The sequence below is a fragment of the Odocoileus virginianus genome, chromosome 29 (assembly GCF_023699985.2).
Source record: "Odocoileus virginianus isolate 20LAN1187 ecotype Illinois chromosome 29, Ovbor_1.2, whole genome shotgun sequence".
NCBI classification, from domain to species: domain Eukaryota; kingdom Metazoa; phylum Chordata; class Mammalia; order Artiodactyla; family Cervidae; genus Odocoileus; species Odocoileus virginianus.
The window spans coordinates 824,147-841,528 of record NC_069702.1 but is presented as its reverse complement, the minus strand read 5'-3'; the positions used below and the strand labels follow the sequence as shown (position 1 = coordinate 841,528).

The 17,382-nt window shown below is 40.3% G+C and overlaps 1 protein-coding gene across 1 annotated transcript in view; it reads right to left on the bottom strand.

Moving 5' to 3' along the window:
* The window catches only part of CWH43 (cell wall biogenesis 43 C-terminal homolog), a 55,081-nt gene that overhangs the window by 22,172 nt on the left and 15,527 nt on the right, over positions 1-17,382 (bottom strand). Inside the window, exons 7-11 of the mRNA XM_070458040.1 lie at positions 14,761-15,018; positions 10,847-10,972; positions 6,614-6,693; positions 3,106-3,211; positions 1,777-1,912 (exon numbers count right to left, since the gene is read on the bottom strand). Of these exons, the coding sequence (XP_070314141.1) occupies positions 1,777-1,912; positions 3,106-3,211; positions 6,614-6,693; positions 10,847-10,972; positions 14,761-15,018 (706 nt within the window). The remainder of the gene's footprint in view (positions 1-1,776; positions 1,913-3,105; positions 3,212-6,613; positions 6,694-10,846; positions 10,973-14,760; positions 15,019-17,382) is intronic.

The following is a 17,382-nucleotide window of genomic DNA, read 5'->3' as shown; positions in this document are numbered from 1 at the left end:
CAGGACTAAGAATATGTGTTCTTAGGGATGCACACACATCAAGCATCTCACGAGGGGCCTTGAGAGCAACAGTGTGGTGAAGACAGACAGGACCTTCTGTAGAATGACTCACTGCAAGAGGACTATTCAGCATGTCTCACTGTGTCACCAGGCACAACGCTATCAACTCTGTCTCATAAGTGCCATGGAGACACAAAAAGGGCGGGATTAGGGCCACACAAATGGACACACTCCATTTTACTCGCATTATTCGTCTGGCAACTGATCTGCATAAACAATTCTAATGTTAATCAACACATTTAGGAATGTACAATCCTGCCAGCCAGGACTCAGAGCAACAATTTACAAAATTAGAAATTACAAATGGTTCAATAAAGATAGGAAAACATGTCCCACCTCACTCTAAGTCAGAGAACTACACATGGAAAGGGTGACCGGAGCTCAGACCTCAGCCGGCTTCTGCTCCCTGGCTTCGCACACAGTCTGGCCCCTCGTGAAGTTTCTCGCACAGAACCATCTCTACAGTGATGGTCCTGAATGCACATGCCCAGCTTCTGCTGGCCACCTCGGCCCTCCAAGCTGCCCACAACTGCCCACTGACATCACTTGACTGTCCCAGGGCATCTCGAGCTTAGCACAATCCTGCTGTTCCCCTGGTCATTCCCATCCCATTAAACAGCATCACCTCCTACCTGGGACTCAGGTAAAAAGCCCAGGAGCTGCCCTTGTCCCTTCCTGGCATCCAAACCACCAGGAAGCCCTGGGAATGCCCGGATGGTCCAGCGCTAGGACACGGTTCTCTCACTGCTATAGGCCTGGGTTTGATCTCTGGTCAGGGAACTAAGATCTCAAGCTTGACCAAAAAAAAAAAAACAAAAACAAAAAATCAAACACAAAACCCCCCAAACCCCCAAATCAGGAAGTCCTGTCAGCTCTGCTCCAAAAGAGCTCCTGAGTTTGCCCTCTTCTCCATCTCCGCAACTCCCACTGTCATTTCTACCTGTGTTAGCACCTCTGCCTCATCACCTGTCTCCCTGCTCCCACTCTTGCCCCCAACAATCTGGTCTTCTAGGAACAGCTGGAATGATCTTCCAAAAACATATACCAGGTCAGACTGCTCCCATGTTTAAAATCCTCCAGTGGTTTTCCATCAAAACCGAGTTAAGTCAGTGCTAAGCATGGTTTATGGACCCTGTAAGGCCAAGGGCCCACTCCTGACCTCCTTTCTTACTAGTTCCCCCTCAATCCCCGTGCTCAGGCACACCACACGTGATCTGCCTCGGGTCTACACTGGCTCCCCCCATAGCTGTCCTAGTCCTCCCCATTGTGGGGTGGGCAGAAAGACCCCTCCTGACCACGCTGCCCACAACATCATCACCCACTGCCCTGCCTACCCTGCCACTCTCCTTTTCTACACCGCACTCACCACTATCTCAAATTATCTTATTTATTTCTGTGTGTACATGATTATTTTCTGTCTTGTCACACTGGAATGTAAGCTCCATGAGGACGGCATGCGGGGCAGACATGTTTAGTGCTGTAACCTCAGTTCCTACGTGGAATGGTTTATACTAGTGAAGAACTGAAAATATCCTGCAACAGAGAGACTATTAAAACAATGATGGAATATGCCTATCTTCAGCACCTCCTCATCCCCCAAGAAGCATCACTGGGACATACTCCTAGGGATAAGGCATAACAATATCAACTGTCCACTCCAAGCTTATGCTGCCTATTCTTTTATATGTTCATGATTCATTCTCAAGGTACACTCACCCCCAAGTGTGATCCCGTGCACTTGGACCAAAGTCAGTGTAGAAACCCAACTTCTCCCCTAACCACATGGTCAAGTCATTATTTCCAATATAGGGCTTAGAAGCATCACTCTCCAAAATTGTTATGAAATCTGCACCTGTTCAGCGGGGAAAAAATGGACGTGGTGATTAACCACAGCAATGTAAAAGCAATTATCAAAACTTGATTCTTGTAATCCCCTACCTTTAGTCATAGGTCAAAAAACCAAGTAATTCCTAATGAGTTACTAAAGTGAACTGGCTCAAATCTGAGCTAAAAACATATTTACCATATTTAGAATGTATGGGACACCTTGTGGAAATGGGGGAAAAGATCAAAACATAACTTTCCAAAATTTTCAAATATTCACATCTTTTCCAAAATTTCAAATATGCTTAGTGCCTTTCTCAAATATCTGATTTATGTTTAGAAACAAAATAGTGTACAATAGTGTTTTATTCCTGGGCAAACACTTCCATGGTACTGACACAGAGGTGAATTTATTCAGATACACTGGTTGGATGTGCTGCTGAAGCCTGTAATCAGTACTATGTGATTAAGGGCCCAAAAAATTTCTTAACGGTATTAGAATCATACAAACCCTCAGCTATTTCTCAGAAGACAAGCTTATCTTTAGGAATAACTCCATGCAAGAGACCTCTAGTTGATCTAAGAGCCAAACACCCACATATTTTAAAGGAGGCTTCATCCAAAGATGAGCGCCCCAGGGAATGGAAACAAGTAAAACTGGCCCTCAGGCTCCTGAAAGCAATTTGCTTTGCAAATAAGCATCACTGCACCCCATTCTGCCTTTTAATCTGACGGTTTTCTGGTCCTCAACATCAGTTTCCCAAGCAACAGAAGCCCCCAGCAGGGGCATCTCCAAGAGCAAAGGCATGACAAGACTCTCCTGCAGACACCTGGAATGAGACCTTGTCCTAGAATCACTATTTAAAGACCCAGAGGAATCGGGTGGAGAGGGAGGTGGGAGGGGGGATCAGGATGGGGAATATATGTAAATCCATGGCTGATTCATGTCAATGTATGACAAAAACCACTACAATATTGTAAAGTAATTAGCCTCCAACTAATAAAAATTAAGGAAAAAAAAGAAAAAAAAATTGCTTTCAAGCAAACACAGATGTGGTTACAGAAGCTTCATCCTCCTGTAGCCACCCACCAAAGTAAAACCTTTTTAAGAGATTCGTTTATGACCCAGCACATCCTGCTCCGATTACTTATGATCTTGCATAAAATGAAAATAACAATAATAGTTTCTCAAAGCCTGAAATTAATTCCAGTACAACTTACCCGTTTGATTGAGCAGTTGAGCTGATCTTTCTAGACTAGACCATCCGTCATTGTCAAAGCCAAACCTGAAAGGCCAGATGGCAGCAGAGACCTCTGTGGCTGGTGCCTGAGGAATTGTTTTAATGATAATTTAGGACGACTGAACAATGGCAGTTTCAGTGAACCACTTTTCTCCCCCTCTGTCTGCCCAAATTCATTTTTCAGCAAAGGAATTTTCAGACATTTGCCCACAGCTAATGCATAATCAAGGCTTCCCTGGTGGTTCAGACAGTGAAGAATCCGCCTGCAATGCAGGAGACCTGGGTTTGATCCCCAAGTTGGGAAGATCCTCTAGAGCAGTATTCTTGCCTGGAGGATGCCATGAACAGAGGAGCCTGGTGGGCTATAGTCCATGAGGTCGCAGAGTCGGACATGACTGAGCGACTAATACGCAATGCATAATCATAAGGAGATATTTGCTAATCGGTATTATCATAACAAATTTGTGAGTTTCTAGGTTAGGCTTGGAAGTTAGGAGGAATGTTTGGAAAGTGATATTTATAACAGCAAAGAATTAGAAACAATCTGGCTGTTGTTTCAGTAGGAAAAATAAGAAAATGAATGAAAAAAAAGATCATACATATACTGGAAGACTACTCAGCCCTAATGAATGATTTAGGGTTGGGGTTACCCTTGCATTAGAGAAGAAAGGGATCCCAAAAGGGTACACAGAGTCCTTTACCATTTTTGCAGAGTGGCCTGCCAATTCTGCACTGGCAAGGCTGAGGTTCAAGAACACAGCACCCTCTGAAAATTCCTCTATTGAGTCCATGAGCCCAGTCAGAGAATGCAGTACCCAATCCTAACTATTTCAAACTAACTCCAGCTGACCAACAGCATGGATCCCATGAAAGAGTACGGCCAGATTAGACCAACTATACTACCAAAACTGAGAAGAACAAAGTGGAACATAAAAATAAATAATAAATAATAAAAATAAATAAAAATTCAGGTTGAGAGAAGAATGAATGCCGCCTCTTGGCAGAGGAGGGCCAAGCGGCTTGGTGTGCTGCAGCAGGCCTCTCATCTCTACACGAGAAAGATGACTCCATTTAGCAACGTCCTATAAAGAGAATGGAGCCATCAGCAGAGACTTCCAGAGGCATGATTACTTTTTCACATCACTACATACCTATGACTCACTCTGGCTTTCATCACTCCAAAATCTGTTATTCTTTCATTATTCCCATGTCAGTAAATGTCACCACACTCCACCCAGTTGCTCAAGCCAAAAGCATAGAAGTCATCCTCGATTCTTCCCTTCCCTTCATCCATCTACATCTAACCCATCAGTAAATCCTATCAGCTCTACTTTAAAAATATATTCTAAGTCTATCCACTCCTCTCCAATTCCAGTACCACGGCACCCATCCAAAATTCCAGGGTCTCTCTCCTGGACACTTGAAAAAGCCTGATAACCTACCTCCCTCCTTCCACTCTACAATCCGTTAATCCATTCTTTACAAAGCAGCCGAATTTATACATACAGGCTTCCAAGGCGGTGCAGTGGTAAGGAAACCTGCCTACCAATGCAGGAGATGTCAGAGATGCCGGGTCAGGAAGATTCCCTGGAGGAGGGCACAGAATACTCCAGCATTCTTGCCAGGAGAACCCCATGGACGTGGGAGCCTGGTGGACTATAGTCTATAGGGTCACAAAGAGTCTGACACAACTGAATTGACTTAGCACACATGCGCGCGCACACACACACATATACATATATATCATATCATATCTCTTTGTGCTAATGCTTGAATATTCTGGTGGCTTCCACTACAAGAAAACGAAAATCGGAATTCCTTCCTATGCTCTATAAGGCCCTACATGATGTGATCTCACTTGTGTCCCCATCCTCATCTTCTGCCACGCTGCCCTTCGCTCGCCAAGATTCAGCCACACTGCCCACTCTGATGCCCTTCAAACACTCCAAGTCTGTTTCCTTTCCATTCTTTACTTGTGTTCCTTCTACCTGAATCCTTTACTCTTAGCTCTCTTATCTCAACTCAAACGTCACGTCCTCAGAGCAGCCTTCTCTAACCACCCAGACCAGTTACTCTCTACTCCATCATCTTACATGCTTCAGAGCCACCAGATCTAAAGTGAGTCTTTATTTATTCGTTCCTCTGAATACCGTCTTTCTCCCCAATTAGAATGTAAACTCCATGAATTTACATTACCATGAGGGCAGGAATCTTGTCCAACTAGTTTACCTCTATATCCCTGATACCTGGCACACAAGAGACATTCAATAAGCATTTATCAAGTAACATTCATGTATCACATGAATTAATCAATGAATGAACTAATTAAAAAAACAGGCATTAAATCTAAATGAAATGATTCCTTTTTAAAAGAACCCCTTACTGATATTGGGGATCTTCTTCTAATTGACATCTTGTTACAATAACTAAATTAACAATTGAAGGGCAAAAGAAAGAGACCATGTAATGAACTATTTACTTTTTAATAGTTACTGAGTTCTTAGTATGTACCAAGTACTCTGTGACATGCTGGACATACAAAGCTAAATAAAAGGAGCATGGGCTTCATTTTCACTATAGCTTTTTAATTAATGGGAAATTTTGCCTGATAATTCAGATTGCCAAAATTCAAAATTAACCCTCAAATTCTATTTTTGGCAACCTATAATTCTAACTGCATTATGAAACATATCAAATTTTTAATCAGAGCAGATGGAAAGCACCACATTGCAATGACTTACTCTTGCTTCTGCCCACCTGCCTAGAAGAGAAAAGGACAATAAAACATTAAACTATAGACAAGAGAGGAAAGGAAGAGATGAGAAAACTTCCATGACCCATCAATACCAAGCATAATCCACAAAATCTAGAATTATCTTTAAGATTTTTCTTAGAATCATATATGTTGCCTTCAGAAATATCTACCAAACAGTTCAAAGAAGTCCACTATAAAATAGTTTTTTATCTCATAGTTTGGATATCGTAAGTCATTCAATGACAAAAATAACTTTACATAACAAATCATGATGAGTTTAACTCTAATATGTGGGTCTTTCCTGTCCTAAGAACCTAACTTCATAAATCAGTTCCACTATGTTGTCAGCCGGTGATCTAACGGTTTGCTGTTGCTGTTTTTGTTGCAGATTAGTCGCTCAGCCGTGTCCAACTCTTTGTGACTCCATGGACTATAACTACCAGGCTCTACTGTCCACGGGATTATCCAGGCAAAAATACTAGAGTGTATTGTCATTTCCTTCTCCAGGGGATCTTCCCGACCCAAGGATCGAATACTGTCTCCTGCATTGCAGGAGGGTTCTTTACCACTAAGCCAATGAGGAAGCCCAACCTAAAGGTTAAGAAAGTGGAATCCAAAGCCCTGAAGTCCTCAGACCCAGGTGTAGGGTTCAGTCATAATGGTGAAGTATACAAACGCATGCATATACATAGGCATCATTTAAAATTCTATATCAAAACTTTTAATTACTTACCCCTTTGCCCAATTTCTTCTCATAGGTTTTATGTCGTAGTCCTAATCCCAACAATCCCACACCAACAAGCAGCCACAAAACTGAACAGAAAACAGAAAATAATTGTTTAGAAGAAACTAAGCTTATTTTTTAATAGTTTTAATGAAATTATTGAATTTATTGAATGATTATCTCAATAGATGGAGAAAAAGCCTTTGACAAAATTCAACATCCATTTATGATAAAAACTCTCCAGAAAGCAGGCATAGAAGGAACATACCTCAACATAATAAAAGCTATATATGACAAACCCACAGCAAACACTAACCTCAATGGTGAAAAATTGAAAACATTTCCCTTAAAGTCAGGAACAAGACAAGGGTGCCCACTCTCACCACTATTATTCAACATAGTTTTGGAAGTGTTGGCCACAGCAATCAGAGCAGAAAAAGAAATAAAAGAAATCCAGATAGAAAAAGAAGAAGTAAAACTCTCACTGTTTGCAGATGACATGATCCTCTACATAGAAAACCCTAAAGACTCTACCAGAAAATTATTACAGCTAATCAATGAATATAGTAATGTTGCAGGATATAAAATTAACACACAGAAATCCCATGCATTCCTATATGTTAACAATGAGAAAACAGAAAGAGAAATTAAGGAAACAATACTATTCACCATTGCAACAGAAAAAATAAAATACTTAGGAGTATATCTACCTAAAGAAACGGAAGACCTATATATAGAAAACTATAAAACACTGATGAAAGAAATCAAAGAGGACACAAATAGATGGAGAAACATACCGTGTTCATGGATTGGAAGACTCAATATTGTGAAAATGGCTATACTACCCAAATCAATCTATAGATTCAATGCAATCCCTATCAAGCTATCAACGGTATTTTTCACAGAACTAGAACAAATAATTTCACAATTTGTATGGAAATACAAAAAACCTCAAACAGTCAAAGCAATCCTGAGAAAGAAGAATGGAACTGGAGGAATCAACCTGACTTCAGGCTCTACTACAAAGCCACAGTCATCAAGACAGTATGGTACTGGCACAAAGACAGAAATACAGATCAATGGAACAGAATAGAAAGCCCAGAGATAAATCCACGTACCTATGAACACCTTATCTTCAACAAAGGAGGCAAGGATATACAATGGAAAAAAGACAACCTCTTTAACAAGTGGTGCTGGGAAAACTGGTCAACCACTTGTAAAAGAATGAAACTAGAACACCTTCTAACACCATACACAAAAAATAAACTCAAAATGGATTAAAGATCTAAACGTAAGACCAGAAACTATAAAACTCCTAGAGGAGAACATAGGCAAAACACTCTCCAACATAAATCACAGCAGGATCCTCTATGACCCACATCCCAGAATATTGGAAATAAAAGCAAAGATACACAAATGGGACCTAATTAAACTTAAAAGCTTTTGCACAACAAAGGAAACTATAAGCAAGGTGAAAAGACAGCCTTCAGAATGGGAGAAAATAATAGCAAACGAAGCAACAAAGGATTAATCTCAAAAATATACAAGCAACTCCTGCAGCTCAATTCCAGAAAAATAAATGACCCAATCAAAAAATGGGCCAAAGAACTAAACAGACATTTCTCCAAAGAAGACATACAGATGGCTAACACACACATGAAAAGATGCTCAACATCACTCATCATCAGAGAAATGCAAATCAAAACCACAACGAGATACCATTACACACCAGTCAGGATGGCTGCTATCCAAAAGTCTACAAGCAATTAATGCTGGAGAGGGTGTGGAGAAAAGGGAACCCTCTTACACTGTTGGTGGGAATGCAAACTAGTACAGCCGCTATGGAGAACAGTGTGGAGATTCCTTAAAAACTGGAAATAGAACTGCCATATGACCCAGCAATACCACTCCTGGGCATACACACCGAGGAAACCAGATCTGAAAGAGACACGTGCACCCCAATATTCATCGCAGCACTGTTTATAATAGCCAGGACATGGAAGCAACCTAGATGCCCATCAGCAGACGAATGGATAAGGAAGCTGTGGTACATATACACCATGGAATATTACTCAGCCATTAAAAAGAATTCATTTGAATCAGTTCTAAAGAGATGGATGAAACTGGAGCCCATTATACAGAGTAAAGTAAGCCAGAAAGATAAAGACCAATACAGTATACTAACACATATATATGGAATTTAGAAAGATGGTAACGATAACCCAATATGCAAAACAGAAAAAGAGACACAGATGTACAGAACAGACTTTGGGACTCTGTGGGAGAAGGCGAGGGTGGGATGTTCTGAGAGAATAGCATTGAAACAAGTATACTATCAAGGGTGAAACAGATCACCAGCCCAGGTGGGATGCATGAGACAGGTGCTCGGGCCTGGTGCACTGGGAAGACCCAGAGGGATGGGGTGGGGAGGGAGGTGGGAGGGAGGCGGGAGTGGGGATCAGGATGGGGAACACATGTAAATCCATGGCTGATTCATGTCCATGTATGGCAAAAACCACTACAATATTGTAAAGTAATTAGCCTCCAACTAATAAAAATAAATGAAAAAAAAACCTTAATAAAACAATTATTAACATCAAAAAAAAGAAGGAACTAAGCTTATTTTTTAATAGTTTTAATGAAATTATTGAATTTATTAGCCATGGATTTTATGTAAAGGGGAAGTGTCTATTTCTCGGGTTAATTTTCATGTTTGACATGCATATATAACCCATACTTTAAACTCAGACATCAAAGAAGCTTTGCTAAAAACGTTCCAAGAACCATGAAAATAAATAAATAAAATAAAATCATAAATATATACAAGAAAACAATTCTCCACGAGCAGGAACCACTGCAAAAACACCGTGCAGAATCAAGCCCAAAATATTTCTTATATTAAAATTTTTAGAATCCAAGGCTGAATGTCAAAGAATTGATGCTTTCAAACTAATGGTGCTAGAGAAGACTTTTTTTTTTTTTAATTTACTTTTATTTTTTGAAAGTGAAGTGAAAGTCACTCAGTCATGTCCAATTCTTTGGTACCCCATGGACTATACAGTCCATGGAATTCTCCAGGCCAGAATACTGGAGTGGGTAGCCTTTCCCTTCTCCAGGGATCTTCCCAACCCAGGGATAGAACCCAGGTCTCCCACATTGCAAGTGGATTCTTTACCAGTTGAGCCACAAGGGAAGCCCTAGAGAAGACCTTTAAAAGTCTCTTGGACTGCAAGGAGATCAAACCAGTCAATTCTAAAAGAAATCAACCCTGAATATTCACTAGAAGGACAGATGCTGAAACTGAAGTGCCAATGAAGCTGATATGAACAGCTGATTCATTGGGAAAAAACCCTGATGCTGAGAAAAGTTGAGAGCAGGAGGAGAAGGGGGTGACACAGGATAAGATGGTTGGATAGTATCACCGACTCAATGGACACAAGTTTGAGCCAACTCTGGGAGATAGTGACAGACAGGGAAGCCTGCAGCACTGCAGTCCATGGGATCATAAAGTCAGACACGACTTCACAACTAAACAGCAACAACAATGCAGTATATTGGGGTTTCTCCGGTGGCTCGGTGTTAAAGAATCCACCTGCAATGCAGAAGACACAGGAAACGCAGGAGACTTGGATTCAATCCCTGAGTCGGGAAGATACCTGAAGGAGGGTATGGCCACCCACTCCAGTATTCTTGCCTGGGAAATCCTGTGGACAGAGGAGCCTAGTGGGTTACAGTCCATGGGGTCGCAAAGAGACATGACTAAGTATGGATGGGTGTGTGCTAAGACACTATCTGCAAATGTTATACATTCAATAAACGTTTTTATTTAATCTAGTATATTCTGAGATGAGTCAGACTGAATAGTAAACTAATTTGATATTTGTTTCTGCTCATCAGTATTTCAAACACTAACATATTTAATTTCCAAAAAAGGAGAACAAGAAACAAAATAAATAGTCTCAACAATTTCAACAAATGTTCTGGAAATCCTAGTTAAATCTACGTTAGAAGTGAAACAAAACTAACACAGAGTATTTATGGTTGAAATGATTCAATAATCAGATATCTCCTTTAAAGTATTTCATAAAAAAAAAAGGTATGAACAACATGTGCAAAATGTTAATAATTGTTGGAACTGTGTTAAAGGGTACATGTGGGTTCATTATACTTTTTAATCTCACATGTTTGAAAATTTACATTCATAATAAAATGCTTTTTAAAATAAAGCAAAACTATACTCACAAAGTTTCACGCATTTTTCACTCTTCCTGAAAAGCACTTTAGGACTGTTTTTTGTTTGAAAATGAAAATCAATGCTTTTCTTGGGACCCAGTAGCATATTCAGCCCAATAATTAGCATCACTGTCCCTGTCAAAAAAGAAAGATGAATATATCACATTTTGATCCAAAACTATTTCCAGTTGCAAATTCCAGGAGCCTAAATTCCATTTTAATGGATATATCTTGAAAATTCAGTTACTGAGTTATCTTAGTACCTAAGCAGTTACTCCAATATTACTTTTAATTATTGGGATAATCCTAAGAAATCAGGAAGGGTTCTAGAAATTAAGCTGTACATTAAAAGACCCCAATCTTTTCTTGATAAGGGGCTTCTTATAATTTCCTGAGTATTTCATAGTTGTTAGGTTGGCAGTAGTTTTGGTTACTGACTATTGATCGTCCAGGGAAGGGTGGGACAAAAAGAAAGTCATCTTCTGGACTGCCTCAAGGACTTGGTCTTCTCCACCAAAGGGACCATATGCACCGCATCGAGGAGCACAAGAAGAGGATACTTAATATGAAGAGTATTAATAACAAGAAGAGGTTCTTAATATGGCAGCATTCACGGCCTGGATTGTGCGTCCAAGCAGAGGACACTGGAACTCACACGGAGCTGAGAAAGATAAGCTCAACTGGGATGCATTTCTGTGTAGCTTACACGTGAAGTCAGCATACTTCTAACATGGTATATAATGAGAATTAGAGGTGTGATTGAGCAATATATAAATTAGGGAATGTCAGGTAAAAGATGCTTAGGTGGAAGGCTAAAAAAAATAGTTATGTGCTAGGAAGTAGCAGGAGAAACCTAGACAATACATTTATAACTAGTTTCTGATCTAATACAGATTCTTTACAATGGTTATTCAAAGCTACTCTGAACTTCACAGATGTTCCTCAGTTTCTGTGGCCTTATCAACATAATGTCACTATTACTAAAAAGAATTCTTAGTTATTTGAAGCTGTAATAAAGCATGATTTCTGCAATTCCACAAGTAGTTAGAAGGAACTCAAAATGCCTGTTGCTCATAACATTCTAAAGAAAGAAACGTACGCTTAGAATGCCTCTTACTTTCGTTCCATTGCTCCACATGGCAGACCCCCAAGCAAGACGGAGTAAGAAAAAAAGGAGGGCATTGGACAGGAAGATAGAGCAGGACAGAGCACACACACCTGAAAGAAATCAGAAGAAACACAAAGTTCGAAAAGCCAAGACTATCACAGAGGAAATACAGCAGTGTATGTCTCTGACTGGGTCACAGCTTTGATATCTACCAAAAACAGCAAATCCTCAAAAGTTGTTTTAAAGTATTTCACATAATTAAAAAATCTCTTCCAAACTGGCCTGTCCTGACAAATGTCTAGCTCACAGAGAAGAGAAGTTTATGTGCACATGCACAGAGTGGTTGGATATATTCCACCGGCACAAGGGGGACCGACAGACAAACACAAGTCAAGCCCAGACTTCTGTGCAGCATTCACCCCAGCATAGCTCCCTAAGTGTCTGTCCAATGTGATGCGTGGTGTTTCCCCCACAACAAAGACGCTCCAGGTGGCCAGGATTCTGTCTCTTAAATCTCCGGTACCTGGCACTAGGCCTGGACCACAGTAGGTGTGCGATAATTTTTTAATGAATAAATGAACAAGTAGAAAAATGTGTGAACAAACAAGAACTGAGTGTTAGTTGCTCAGTCGTGTCCGACTCTTTGTGACCCCCGTGGACTGTAGCCCACCAGGCTCCTCTGTCCATGGAATTCTCCAGGCAAGAATACTGGAGTGGGTTTCCATTTCCTTTTCCAGGGTTTATCTTCCTGACCCAGGGATCGAACCCAGGTCTCTGGCATTGAGGGCAGATTCTTTACCTTCTGAGCCACCAGGGAATCCCTTATTAAAATATGGTTTATCTCCTCAATTTTTCAAAGATTTTATCTTGGAGGCATTGGACATGTTTTACTTAAAACTAAAATGACAGGCAACATTTGATCTGTGTCTGCTTGATACACATCAGTAACTTCATTACTGCCAGAAGACAATTTCTGAAATATTAAGCTGAGCTAAGCCTATGAAATTTAATCTTGGTATGTAAGGTCATAATAATTGAAATGGAAGATATGTACTCTGTGATTTTATCATTTACATTTCACTTATCATTTATCATTTACACTAAGATTCACATATGCAAAATCTATTTTATTGGTAAAAAGAGGGTAAATAAAAACCATACATAAAATTCAGGAGAACCAAAAAAAACATACTTCCTATATACATATTTACAAGCTTACCATCAAAATATCTATGTGAGCACCATGCTCATATTTTTTCCTTACATATCATATAATACAGTGTTTCATGGGCCTCTTTTATACCTTATTATGGGTTAAACTTGGTTTTTTCACAGTTATTTATTTCCAATGGCTTCCCAGGTGGCTCAGTGGTAAAGAAGTCATCTGCCCAAGCCCATGACTTGGGCTCAGTGCCTGGGCCTGGAAGAGCCCCTGGAGAAGGAAATGGCAATTCACTCCAGTATTCTTGCCTAGAGAATCCCGGGGCAGAGGGCTACGGTCCATGGGGTTGCGAAACAGTGAGACATGACTCAGCAACTAAACAACAACAAATTTACTTCCAAGGCCTTTGCAGTAATAAATATTACTGAAAGTCATAATGAAATAAGAAATTTCTTTCTTTTTTCAACTTACATTTTTTATTTTTTATTTTATTTTATTTTATTTCTGTTTTTTATTTATTTTTTTTTTATTTATTTATTTTTCTTTCCCATTTATTTTTATTAGTTGGAGGCTAATTACTTTACAGCATTGCAGTGGTTTTTGTCATACATTGAATTAGCCATGGATTTACATGTATTCCCCATCCCGGTCCCCCCTCCCACCTCCCTCTCCACTCCATCCCTCTGGGTCCTCCCAGTGCACCAGGCCTGAGCACTTGTCTCATGCATCCAACCTGGGCTGGTGATCTGTTTCACCCTAGATATACATGTTTCGATGCTGTTCTCTTGAAACATCCCACCCCCGGGTTCTCCCATAGAGTCCACAAGTCTGTTCTATACATCTGAGTCTCTTTTTCTTTTTTTGCATATAGGGTTATCGTTACCATCTTTCTAAATTCCATATATATGTGTTAGTATACTGTAATGGTCTTTATCTTTCTGGCTTACTTCGCTCTGTATAATGGGCTCCAGTTTCACCCATCTCATTAGAACTGATTCAAATGAATTCTTTTTAACGGCTGAGTAATATTCCATGGTGTATATGTACCACAGCTTCCTCATCCATTCATCTGCTGATGGGCATCTAGGTTGCTTCCATGTCCTTGCAATTATAAACAGTGCTGCGATGAACATTGGGGTGCACGTGTCTCTTTCAGATCTGGTTTCCTTGGTGTATATGCCTAGAAGTGGTATTGCTGGGTCATATGGCAGTTCTATTTCCAGTTTTTTAAGAAATCTCCACACTGTTTTCCATAGCGGCTGTACTAGTTTGCATTCCCACCAACAGTGTAAGAGGGTTCCCTTTTCTCCACACCCTCTCCAGCATTTATTGCTTACATTTTTTAAAGCCACACAGCATGTGGGATCTTAGTTCCCCAACCAGGGATTGAATCTGCACCCCCTGAAGTGGAAGCAGGGAGTCTTAACCACTGAAACTCTTGGAAGGTCCCAAGAAATTTTTTTTTAAATAGTAATTTAAGACACCCCTCCAGTGTTTTGTTTTGTTTTTTTTTAACCAAAACAGTCTATTTCAATAAGAAAGACAAAATCATCCTATTTATTCTAATCAGTCATGTAAAGTGTTAAATCCCAGTCAGTGCTGAAGGGAATGTTTGAGTAGTGACTTGAATGCAGATCTTTCAAATGTACTCACCCAAAAGCACATCAGATCTTTCTCGGGCATACACACCTCCTGGGACAAATTTAAAAGCCGTGCACCAGGCACAGAAAAACATTTCTAGAAGATAAAATATCATGGCAGTGGTCATGGCTTTCCCAGGGCTTGAGCCTGAGCTAACAAGGTGTCCAAGCACTTGAGGCCACATGGATGCCGTGAAGAGGGCAAGCACACAGCCAGACACAGCGGCTGCCCATGTGGGCAGGTAAAGAAGTCCTGCCGCCGAGGTCGCTCCTGTTTGTGAGAGACAGAAGGAAAACCAGTCACACAGGAAAGCAGTAACAGTGTCTTCCACTTTCTTTTAAAAAAAAGAATAATAAACTTATAGGATGCTACTTAGAGCCAGAAGGGACCTCAGGGGGCATGCTGGTTCAATTTCTAGACTGATGAGAAACTTAAGGTCTTGTCAACGTTAATATGTTTTGCTTAAGGTCACGCAGCTAGTTACTTGCACAGCTGGAGGTGGAATGTAGGTCCAGGAAATCTCAGTCCAGTGCTAGGTCTTCGAGAAGTGTAGTGGAAGAGAAGAAGGTATTTTTAGGTTATTTGTGTTAAGATTCATACAGCAAAAACTGAAAAAAAAAATGAAATTATCTGAAATACCAAGAATATGTTAATTTAATTTAACCAGCCAGATCTAGGACATTAGAAAACAGGTAAAGCCAGTGGTTTCTGAACATTTTTGTTAAGAAATTTTCTAAAGCAGGTTCCATCCATGTAAATGCTGCCCCTCATCCCACAATACATAAATTGACCTTCTCAATCTCACAGTCCTAAAGGAAGCTGTGTCTGAGATTGCATTCCTGGGCTCACCGCTTTATAGTTCTGCAGGCAGTTCATTCATGCACACATCAGCCTCTGAACTGCTGGGGGCTGTGGAATCTGCCTGGTCCATTGGAGGCACTTAGTAAATGTTTGCTAATTCACTGAGCCAGATCTGAAGGAATATGACCTTTCTCCATATTCCTATGAAATCGGCTTTGAGATGGCAGCACAGCACCCCATTTTGGAGCCATCAATATAATGCCTTTGCACAGAATATGACATTTTCTAGACAATGGACATTTCCGTCATTATATATAATAGAGACCCACCCTTTAAGGATGTCTACAGTAGCCTCTGACTGCTTGGGGCGAGAATTCCAGGAAGAGGGTCCAGCCAACGTCTTAGCACCCCATGGCTCTCATCCACAGTGAGCGCTCCTGCACCATCACAGGACACGGCCATGGGACTGTCCTCCCCCGCTTCAAAAAGAACATCGCTCAGATGGCAGTGAGAACCCGACCCCAGGGCCCGCTACAACCCACAGAGTTTAATTCCATAGTTAGACCTTGAAATTTTTAACATGCTTATTTCAATAGCAATTTTTTAATTTGAAATAAACAAATGTAAAGCCTATTCACCACAGAAGTGTAAGAATGCAGAACTGTAAAGAAGCAATTAAGGCTCACATAGGACTGAGATAAGACGATCCCCACTAATACTCCTATGTATTTCCCCTATGTCATTTTCTGTATATATACAGAAGTATTTTTACATAAAAAAAAAGAAACCAAGCCACATATTAAGGATTATATTCTGCTTTTTGTGGGACACTGTATCAAGAACATTTTTTTCATGTCATTAGTATTGTTCTTCTAAAACATGTTTATGTATGTATATTCTTCCACTGGATAAATACACAACAAAAAATAAACAATCATTTTCTTACTGACGGACATTTAGAAAGCTTCCAACACTGTGAGGAACACCTTTCTTTGTCAATTAATCTCTCACTACATCTCTGATTATTTCCTTAAAATAATTCTTAAAAAGATTCTTTGAAGTACAACTACCGAGTCAGCAGACAAAGCATTTTAAAGAGTCAATACTTGTGGTGCTTTCTTGAGAGGTTATAGCAGTTCTCACTTCCTCCAGAAACACTGCCAAAAGCATTTCTTTCTAAAAAGGTTTACCAAATTAATGATGAAATTTATAGCATACTTTGATTTTCATTTAGTTGATTATTCAATTCAGTTCAGTCACTCAGTCTTGTCTGAGTCTTTGCGACCCCATGAACCACAGCACGCCAGGCCTCCCTGTCCATCACCAACTCCCAGAGTTTACCCAAACTCATGTCCATTGAGTCGGTGATGCCATACAACCATCTCATCCTCTGTCATCCCCTTCTCCTCCTGCCCTCAATCTTTCCCAGCATCAGGATTATTAGGGAGAGGGACTTTTTCTATTTACCAATTTAAGTGAAAGTGAAAGTCACTCAGTCATGTTCGACTCTTTGCAACTCCATGGTCAATGCAGTCCATGGAATTCTCCAGGTCAGAATACTGGAGTGGGTAGCCTTTCCCTTCTCCAGGGGATCTTCCCAACCCAGGGATCGAACCAGATCTCCCACATTGCAGGCAGATTCTTTACCAGCTGAGCAACCAGAGAAGCTCGGAGTTTACCAGCTTACAATGACTGTTTTCCCAAAAAATGAGTCCTAATTAGATATTTTAATATATGACATTGTTGCATCCATCTTACTACAAAGAAGGGAAAGAAAATCTCTCTTGAAATTACCCTTGACAGTGATCACTTTCATTTTTAATTTCATTTCTA